Below are 10,774 nucleotides of genomic sequence, written 5' to 3' on the forward strand. Positions count from 1 at the left end.
AGAACTAATCCACAGCTGACCCTCCAGCAGGTTTCCAGAGGCAGCAAATCACACAGGAGGAGATTACCCATAGTCTCTAAGCTTTAATTGTTGTTGTTGTTGTTGTTATTGTTGTTGTTATGTGCTATCAAGTTGGAACCAATTCATACCTGACTCTCCAGCGCGTTTAAAGGCAGCAGTTTACACCAGAGGAGACTGTCCATCCTTCTCCTACAGAGCAGCAGGACTAGAACCGTGTGCCTTTGAGATTGCAGCACAGCTTCTTATCACTAGAACATAAGAGCTCTCACTAAGCTTTAGTTGTTGTTCTTCTTGTTATGAACTGTAGAGTCGGAACCAACCCATCACTGATACTCGAACAGGTTTTCAGAAGCAGTTAATCACATGGGAGGAGACTGCCCATCTTTCTCCTACAGAACACCTGGTGGATTCAAACCACGTGCCATAGGGATTGCAGCATAGCTTCTTGCCACAAGCATGTACTACTTTTGTCTTAAAGAAAAATTAAAAACAGAAGTTAACCTTTAGTCAATACTACCTATTAGGCCATCTTCAGATGATATCTAATCTCATTGTTGTTGAGTTGGTTCTCGCTCACAGTGAACCTCCATTGGTTTTAGAACTGCCAGCCTTTGGGTTAGCAACCCAGTGCTTTACACGCTATGCCACTAGAGTTAACAGTATCGAAAAGAAGATCCAAGTGCCTTTTTTAAACTTATTACATAATGATCAATCCATACATAGTCCAAGAGAAGTCCCCCGTGTCTTGTTCAATTTTATCTAAGATGTTTCTTTTCTTTACTTTGTAGACGCAAGACTCAGGAGACACCAGCATGTTGAAAAGACCTATGCATTTACACCAGACAGCCTGTTTTGACGAATTTGACTGCCCTTCAGAACTTCAGCACAAACAGGAGCTCTTTCCACAATGGCGTTTGCCAATTAAAACAGCTGCTATCGTATCATCTCTGACTTTTCTTTACACTTACTTGAGAGAAATAATCCATCCTTTAGTGACTACCCATAAACAGTATTTTTATAGAATTCCCATCCTGGTCATCAACAAAGTTTTGCCAATGGTTTCTATCACACTCCTAGCACTGGTTTATTTGCCAGGTGTGATAGCGTCAGTTGTACAGCTTCGTAATGGAACCAAGTATAAGAAGTTTCCGCATTGGTTGGACAGGTGGATGCTAACAAGAAAGCAATTTGGACTTCTCAGTTTCTTTTTTGCAGTTCTACATGCACTGTATAGTCTATCCTACCCAATGAGACGATCCTACAGATACATGTTGCTAAACTTGGCATACAAACAGGTAGGATGATGATGTGTCAACAATTCTGTGTCACCTAGAAATTGATCTTTCCATTTTAATGTCTCTATTGTTATGTGCCATCAAGTTGAACCAATTCATAGCTGACTCTCTAGTGGTTTTTTTGAACCTGTAAATCACACAAGAGATAACCTACCTTTCTTCCATGGAGCAGCTGGTGAATTCAAACCACCTGCCATTGGATTGGCAGTGCAACTCCTTACCAAAGGTCCTGTTAATGTGCTTACATGGTAAAGAGTTAAACTACCAACCCAAAAGTACACAGTTCAAAACCACCAACTACAGGCGAAGATGGGCAGTCAACTCCCAAACCATTTTTTACTGCCTCTTTAACCCCACTAGGAGGGTCAGTTATGAGTCAGTTAATAGAACATAACAATAACACATGGTAGAAGTATATATATACACACTTATATACATACACAGAGGAGCTGTGGTGGCCTAGTGATAAGAACCAGCATTGCAATCCTAAAGACTCGTGTATGGTTTGGGGTCACCAGCTGCTCTGTAGGAGAAGGATGGGCAGTCTCCCCCATGTGATTAAGTGCCTCTGAAAACCCGCTGGAAGGTCAGCCGTGGGGTAGATTCTAACTTAACAGTACTCAGCATGCACATGTGCGCACACACACACACACGTGTGTGGTGGTGTTGATTACCTTCGAGTGGAACACAACTCATAGCAACCCTATGAACAAAAGGCCTCTAGCCCCTTTACAACTATGAACATTTATCCAAGTTCATACAGTTTCCAGAGGCATATTGTTTAGGAAGTGGATACCATTCTTGCTTGGAAAGGTGTGGGGAGGGTCAGCGAAAGACAGGAAGACCCTCAAGCAGATGGACTGGCATGACTACAGCAGCAGTCTCCGATGTGTGAGAGATGATAAGGATAGGACAGGATTCAGTTCTGTTTTCATAGGGTCAGTATGAGTCATACTTGATGGCACCTAACAACAACATCTAATAGATACTATAAAAGACCCTTGTTGAAAATCTATGTTGAGAAAGTAATATATCTTTTAAGTTTTCATTATACCTCTTCACTGGGATTTGGTTGTATCGTTTTCTATTGAGGACTTATTTTTATAGGTAAATACAGCATTGAGGACTTATTTTTATGGGTAAATATAGCATTGAGGACTTATTTTTATAGGTAACTTTGTTGTTGTTGTTGTTGTTATGTGCCGTCGAGTCGTTTCCGACTCATAGCGACCCTATGCACAACAGCCCTAAACCCTGCTCTATCCTGCGCCAACCACACTGCCTCTGACACATTCATCCCGATTACCCCAGTCACCGAATCAATCCATCTCATAGAGGGTCTTCCCCTCCTGCGCTGTCCCTCCACCCTCCCAAGCATGATGTCCCTCTCCAAGAACCCGTCTCTCCTGGCAACATGTCCAAAGTATGTCAGACAAAGCCCCAGAATCCTTGCCTCCAAGGAGTAGCTTGGTTTAATCCTCTCCAAGATGAATCTGTTTGTTTTCCTGGCAGTCCATGGTACATTCAGTACCCTTCTCCAGCACCACAGCTCAAAAGCATCCACTCTCCTTCTGTCCTCCCTAGTCATTGTCCAACTCTCTGATGCATAACAAGCAATTGCAAATACCATGGCCTGTATCAGGCGCACCTTAGTCTCCAGAGAGACACCGTTGTTCTTGAGTACTTTAGAGAAGTATAAATTTAACAGCATAAATATTTTGTTCATGGCCAGGGCCACTTTTCTACTACCCTCACAATTATTACTTTTTAATAATAATTGTTCTTATTTATGCTTCAACAAGAGCTTATGCCAACTAAACCTTCATATAACTAAAAATGAACTGCATAAATGTTGTATTCAAGGAAAAAAGTGATTGCTATTGTGTTGTTTCTGTTAGACATGTAAAAAAAGTCACAAATTAGTGAAGGTTCCTATACAGGAAGCATTTCTTTTTCCATTCTTTTCTTTTTTTCCTCTCTGGTAGGTCCAACAAAATAAAGAAAATGCTTGGATTGAACATGATGTTTGGAGAATGGAAATTTACGTGTCTGTTGGAATCTTGGGACTTGCAATACTGGCTCTGTTGGCTGTGACATCTATACCATCAGTGAGTGATGCTTTGACCTGGAGAGAATTTAACTTTATCCAGGTAAACAATATGTAGAATCATTATGGTCTTGCAAAAGAAATATAGTATCATTGATATAGTGACCTTGTTGTTGTTGTTATGTATCATTGAGTCTCCTGTAACTCACAGCGACCCTGTGTACAACAGCTATAAACCCTGCTCTATTCTGAGTCAACCTTATTGTCTCTGATACACCTACCTGCATTACTCCAGTCACTGAGTCAATCCATCTCATCAAGGATCTTCCTCTCTTGCACTGTCCCTCTACCCTCCCAAGCATGATGTCTGTCTCCAAGAACTGGTCCCTCCTTGCAGCATGTCCAAAGTGTGTCAGACAAAGCTTCTAAATCCTTACCTCCAAGGAGCAGCCTGGTTTAACCCTCTCCAGGGTGAAACTGTTTGTTCTCCTAGCAGTCCATGAAATATTTAATATGCTCCATAGCGCAAAGACATTAATTCTTCTATCATCCCTAGTAATTGTCCAGCTTTCTGATACATAGTACATAATTGCAAGGACTATGGCCTGGATCAGGTGCACCTTAGTCTCCAGACAGACATCGTTGCTCTTCAGTACTCTGATGATGTCCCTAACAGCAGACTTTCCCAATGCAATTCATCTTTTCATTTCCTGGCTGACCTTACTCTATTAAAAATAGCAAATGTTTTCCCATAGCAAAAAAATCTAACAAACTAGGTACTCGCTTATATTTTCTCTGTTGTTTCTAAATAATAAAAGGATTGTTTAAACATAATGAAAAGACATTACTCAGAAAACAGCATTCTTTCTAACATTTGAATTTTTGTTTTTTAGTTTTTATTCTAATTGCTATCCACCTAAACCAAAATCCACCACTATCGAGAAAATTTTAGCTCGTAGCAATCCACTATTAGATTTCTGAGACTAAAAACCTTTTAAGGATGCAACCACCCATCTTTCTGAGTGGGTGGTGGATTCATACTATTAACCTTTCAGTTAGCAGTCCAGCTTATTATGGGCAGCACCACCACTCACCTAATAACTACAAATATAATGTTTTAGGTACCAAATATCCATGTTAATACATAAAAAAAGAAAAATGTTCTTCTACCTACTCCCTGAATTTATTCATTGTTTTTAAATTTCATAATTTGGTACTTCCCAAAAAAGCATCTCTCCCAGAATTATGTTGTTTTACCAACCAAAGGCATTCTCATATATAATTTTAAATGTTCTTTTTCTGAGTTACATTTTATGTAACTTACTCACCTGAAGTTTCTAAATATTCTTAGAATTCAAAAGGTATCTCGGTTTTTTAAAGTAAAGCCATTTGTGTTAGATTATACCCTAAAGAGAGATGCCTGCCAGAATTCACAAGGTAATCCATGTCTGACAAGATTCAAATGACTAAATTTCATTCAACTCTACTCTCTGCCAAGAGCTTTTAAATTATATAGCTTTAGCTTTATGAGTCGGCATCTTTGGAAATTCCACAAAATCAGGCATTCCTCACTACCCTTTCCAACATGCCCACATGTGTTCTAACATGTGCTTTAGAAGAGCATCTGATGAGGCTGGAAAAGTCTCTCTCCATCTGAGTTCCTCCAGTGTGGCTTAGAGAGAGGCCACTTTCAAAAGTGTATTGTTTGCAAATATTGTAGATTTTGCCTAACAGCTATCAGAATTCTTTGTTCCCCTTTAAGTGACTTTCTTCTTACATTGGAGCATCACTTTTCTGATTTAATGAGAAAAAAAAGTATAATACATTCTTCCTGACAACTGAGTCTGTTCTTCTGTGTACGTGTAAATAAATGAATTAAGTGAAATTAATCTTCACCCAGTGACATTTATAGTCTAAGAACTCGAAGGTATATAATGAAATACCATAGATTCATACCTGAAAATATAAACTGAACTTTTTATTATATTCATTAGGGCTTAAGAACAAAAAAAATTATAAGTTGGAATCATTAAGGCAGACTAATAATTTTTAATAAAGTGAAGTCAGAAGTCATCTAGGAGAGCCATAGATTAAGCAACTTTAAAGCACCAGGCATCTCATTGCAAGCTGGAATTTCTCTTCGTAATTCTAGATTCCCATATTTTATTCAGACATGGACATTTTTAAAAATACTTTTCCTTTTACTAAGGTGTTTGCTTTTTTTAAACTATAAACTAAAGTCATTGACTTCAATATTTATTTTCCAAAATGGAAGTCAATTAATTTAGCTGCCTTCACAATTGATAGATGACTGACACCATATTGATTTCTGCAGTGATCTTTAGTCAACCAAACAATCTTAATTGAACACCTGAAATGTGCAAGCCATTCTGTTGAATGTATGAAAGCTAAGACATCGTCCTTTACTTTGGATGTCTCTGGATAGAAAAATATATACAAACACATAAGAGGCCCCTAACTCATTCTCATTGCCTCGGAGTTGGAAGCGACTCATAGCTCACTCTCCAGCAGATTTTTCAGGAGACTGCCCATCTGTCCCTCAGAGTCAGTGTTGTCTTCAAACCACCAGAGAGGGTTATGAGTACAGTTCCGTGTGGACACCACCAGAGTGCCATCCCAAGAGACACAGGACCATAAAAACAAACGTTGTAAGAGAGATTAATAAAGTGTTGAAGAAAGAGAGGACATTTTTTTTCAATAAGCCAAGACCAAAAGGAGGACAGTCAAAATTTTTTCAGCTTAGAAGATCTAGAGACAAGGAGATCACTCTAAAGTAAAAGAATAAAGTGACTTGTAAAAAAGGGTAAAGACATAAATGGACATCATTGAAGAATATGATAGGAAAACCATCACACATAAATGAAAGGATTTCCAAGCAATAGCTTGGATTCAAAGTAGATAGCATGAGTGGAAGTCTTATTGAACTTATCATAAGCTAATCTTTTTCTTTGTGTTTTCTTTGCCAGAGGAAACTAGGAATGGCTTCCCTTCTGCTGGGCACAATACATGCATTGATTTTTGCCTGGAATAAATGGGTAGATATAAAGCAGTTCATGTGGTATACACCTCCAACTTTTATGATAGCAGTTATTCTTCCAATTTCTGTCCTGCTGTGTAAAGTCATATTGCTCCTGCCGTGCTGGAGGAAGAAGATACAGAAGATTCGGCATGGATGGGAAGATGTCACCAAGACTAATAAGCCTGATATGTCTTCATACTTATAGAATTATTTTTACCCATTTTGTTCAATTTTGGTATATTTTATCATAAAACATCCTGAAATGTATTCATTTAAATAAAATTATTATCTCAGTATCTCTTTATCTATATATGTATTTTCTTGATTTTATTCAAAGGCCCTCATCCCCCCAAAAACCTAATTTTACATAATATCACCACATATACTAAAATTGAACTATCAAAATTATAAACAATCACAGGGGGGAAATAACGTTTGACAACAATGCACAGCATAATCAACAACGAAAGGCCTTAAAATACCGCTGCTTGCTTGTTATCCATCACACAGGTAACAGAAGAAATGAAATCTACAAGTATAGGCAATATTTGTGAATGCTTATTTAAAACTAAACCATGTGCATATGCCTTTCTATGACCAAGTTTTTCCATAAAATACCTGTTTAAAAAGAACACACTGTATTAAAACAATAAAGTAATATCAGATATGTTGTTACGTGCCGTCGAGTCACTTGCGACTCATAGCAACGCTACGCACAACAGCCCTAAACCTTTCTCTGTCCTGTGCCAATCTCACTGTCTCCAACACACCTATCCCGATTACCCCAGTCACTGAATCAATGAACCTCATAGAGGGTCTTCCTCTCCTGTGCTGTCCCTCTACCCTACCAAGCATGACGGCCCTCTCCAAGGACCGGTCTCTCCTTAAAACATGTCCAAAGTATGTCAGATGAAGCGTCAGAATCCTTGACTCGAGAGAGCAGCCTGGTTTAACCCTCTCCAGGACGAACCTGTTCGTTTTCTTATTAGTCCATGGTATATTCAATACTCCAGCACCACAGCTCACAGGCATCCATTTTTCTATCCTTCCTAGTCATTGTTTAGCTCTCTGATGCATAACAAGTGATAGCAAAGACTATGACCTGTATCAGGCGTTAGTCTCCAGAGAGACACCATTGCTCTTCAGTATTTTGGTGAGGTACCTAATAGCAGACTTTCCCATTGTAATATGCCTTTTAATTTCCTGGCTGCTGGTGCCAAGAGTGTTGACTGTGGAGCCAAGCAAACTAAGCCTGTGAACAATCTCAATCTCTTCACCGTCCATCCTGATGCTGCTAATTGGTCTAGTGGTGAGAATCTTTGTCTTCTTGATATATAGTAGGTAAACTGAAACTTAGGTAATCAAAAAGAAAAATAAACTTGGTTGTATACTAGTCAATTGGAGTTACCTTAACACATTATTTTTGTGTGCCATTGAGTACGATTCAACTCATAGCTGACCCTTCGGCAGGTTTTCAGAGGCAGTGAATCACACAAGAGCAGATTGCTCACCTCTCCCATGATTTGAACCATGTGCCTTCGGGATTGCAACACAACTTCTTACCACTAGGCCACCAGAGCGCCCTATATTAATATATTCAAAAAATACATTAGGGAAAGCATTTTATGAAGCATTTCTTCATAGAACAACCTATATTCTATTAGAACTCATGAAGCTAATTGAAACCCACAAGTCTTTCATGTAAGTAAATTACGATTAAAGATAATACTAATGATCCAAAACAGGAAAAAAATTCAAAATGGAGTCCAATTTGTTATTTTTGTTTTAGGGAAGACAATTAGCCATTGTATGTTAGTGGACTACAATTCATAGCAACCCTCTGAACAAGAGATTGGAACCTGGCCCTCACTATCTCTTCCACACTCAAGCCCATTGTTTCAGTCCCTGAGTCAGTTCATCTCACTGAGAGTCTTCCTCTACATTGTCCCGCATGAAGACTTGTTCCAGCGACTGGTACCTCCTAACATGCCCAAAGTGTGTGAGACAAAGTCTCACCAACCTTTCCTCAAAGGGGCACCATGGTGAAAGACAGATTCACTGGTGAGAACTACACAATTCACTTTTTTGTATGTTTTCTGAATTTTCTACAGTTATTACATATGCATGTGAAGGTAGCCAGAGAATAAACAAGATCGAAGAAGAATTGATGTTTTTTATTTGTTATTGTTAATAAAACATTGAACTGTATCTCATTTCTATCAAGTTAGTACTGAATCCTAGCTGATCCTCCACTGGGCCTAGTGAGGCTACAAACCACACAGGAGATTGCCTATCCTTCTCCCAAGGAGTGACTGATGGATTCCAGCCCCCAGAGAGGCATTGTCTCTGGTTAGCAGTTTAACTCTCTACAAACTACACCACCAGAGCTCCCTATGGGACATACCAAAAGAAGAAACATGTTCCCCTTGGAAGAAATGTAACTAGAATGCTCCTTTGAAATCAGGAGCCTGAAACTTTATCTCGCATATATTGATTGTGGTATTAGGAAGGAAACTCCCTGGAAAAAAAGATGCTATTAGGTGCTATTGAGCCATTGAGTTGAGTATGACTTGCAGCGACCTCAAGACAACAGATCTGAACCTTGTCCTTTCCTGTGCTAACCTCATAATCCCTGACACAGTCAAGTCCATTGCTACAGTCTCTGTGTCAATCTTCCTAGTCAAGGTTCTTCCTCTCCTTTACCATCCCTCCACCTTTACAAGCATGATGTCCTCCAACAAATAGCCACTCCTAGCAACATACCCAATACATGTGAGACAAAGCTTCACCATCCTTGCCTCCAAGGAGTGCGCTGGCTTAATCTTGTCCATGACATATCTGTTTGTTCTATTGGTATTCCATGATATGTTCAATACTAACCTCCAATACCACAACTCAAGGGCGTCAGTTTTCCTTCTGTCATCCTTAGTTATTGTCCAGCTCTCAGATGCATAACAAGTGACTGTAACGATTATTGGTTTGAATCAGGTGAATATTACTCCTCAAACTGACATCATTGCTCCTCAGTAATTTGGAGCCATCCATGACTCCAGACTTGCCTAGTGCAATATATCTCCTGATTTCCTCATTGTTAATGCCAAGTATATTGATTATGCATCCAAGGAAGAGGAAGTTGTTGACAATTTCAATCTTTTCTCCATCTATCATGATGTCACTTATCAGCCCAGTGGTGAGAATTTTTGTTTTCTTGACACTGAGATACAATTCATATTGAAGACTGCAGTGACATGCTTGGTAAATGGAGAGTGGTCAACAAAAGAGGGTGACCCTCGACAAGGTGGGCTGGCACTCTGGCTGCACCGATGGGCCCCAGCACAGCAGTGACTGTGTAGGTGGTGTAGTGATTGTGTGGGTGGTGTAGGACCGGGAAGTGTTTCACTCTGTTGTGTACAGGTTGCTAAGAATCATAACTGACTTGATAGCATCTACAACAACAAGCAAAGAAAACAAAGACATTTTGGGAGGAAAAATACTAACTTCTTGTAATTGTTGGAGGCCATTGAGTTGACTATGACTCATAGGAAACAGATCAGTCAGAACAGAAAGAATGAGAATATTTATTCACTCATTGTCCAAAATGTAATAACATCACAGAACAATTAGTGTGGAAATGATAGACTAGGAACTTAACTGCTGCTGTGTAAACCATCACCCAAAATATTGCTTAAGAAAAATAATAAACCCAGTCAAATATTATGTCCATCTGTAAGTGTGGATTTTCTTTCATTCATTCAGCCAACACATTCATTCACTCCTTGTGTATAAAAAACAAAAACAAAGTCGAAATAGAAATTACCTAGTCACCTACTCATAATCTCATAAAGAAGACAGGTGACAGCACAGAATGTTGGAGTTCTAAGTTTAGCAGTATCACTAAGAAGAAAATGAACATTACTATTTAGAAGGGCAAAGTTAGAGGAGTGTGAAGTTAATCCAGAGAAATAGAAACTGAGGTAGATAACAAAAAAATGAGTAAGATTTCATCAGAAGGAATTGAAGGAAAGGTAGTTTCTTGAACAGTGTAAAGATGTTAAATGGCCTGATATGTGTTAGGGAGTTCAGAGTGACTGAAAGCAGGTATGTAGAGAATACTGGATTTGACAGGGACACAGAATCAACACAGCCATTAATTACATGGCATAAAATCAAGTTTAAACTTTGTTCTTGAGAGAGAAGACATGTCACTGAAACATTTTTAAGTAGGGACTTAAAGGGATCAGACTTGCATTGTTGATAGATTTATCTGTAGATTATCTGGGAGAAGGATTTGACAGTGCAGAGTAGAGTAGAATTTAAAGGAAAATTGAAAGATTAGAAGAACAGTTGCGGAGTCTTATTCTTATACTGAGA

General features: G+C 38.9%; 1 protein-coding gene across 1 annotated transcript in view; it reads left to right on the forward strand.

Moving 5' to 3' along the window:
* STEAP1 (six transmembrane epithelial antigen of the prostate 1) overlaps window positions 1–6,608 on the forward strand; it is a 10,253-nt gene extending 3,645 nt beyond the window's left edge. Inside the window, exons 2-4 of the mRNA XM_006891491.1 lie at window positions 810–1,316; window positions 3,302–3,466; window positions 6,351–6,608. Of these exons, the coding sequence (XP_006891553.1) occupies window positions 810–1,316; window positions 3,302–3,466; window positions 6,351–6,608 (930 nt within the window). The remainder of the gene's footprint in view (window positions 1–809; window positions 1,317–3,301; window positions 3,467–6,350) is intronic.
* The last annotated feature ends 4,166 nt before the right edge of the window (window positions 6,609–10,774 follow it).

The sequence above is a fragment of the Elephantulus edwardii genome, unplaced genomic scaffold, assembly GCF_000299155.1.
Source record: "Elephantulus edwardii isolate Elephantulus edwardi_28Jun2011 unplaced genomic scaffold, EleEdw1.0 scaffold00098, whole genome shotgun sequence".
NCBI lineage: Eukaryota > Metazoa > Chordata > Mammalia > Macroscelidea > Macroscelididae > Elephantulus > Elephantulus edwardii.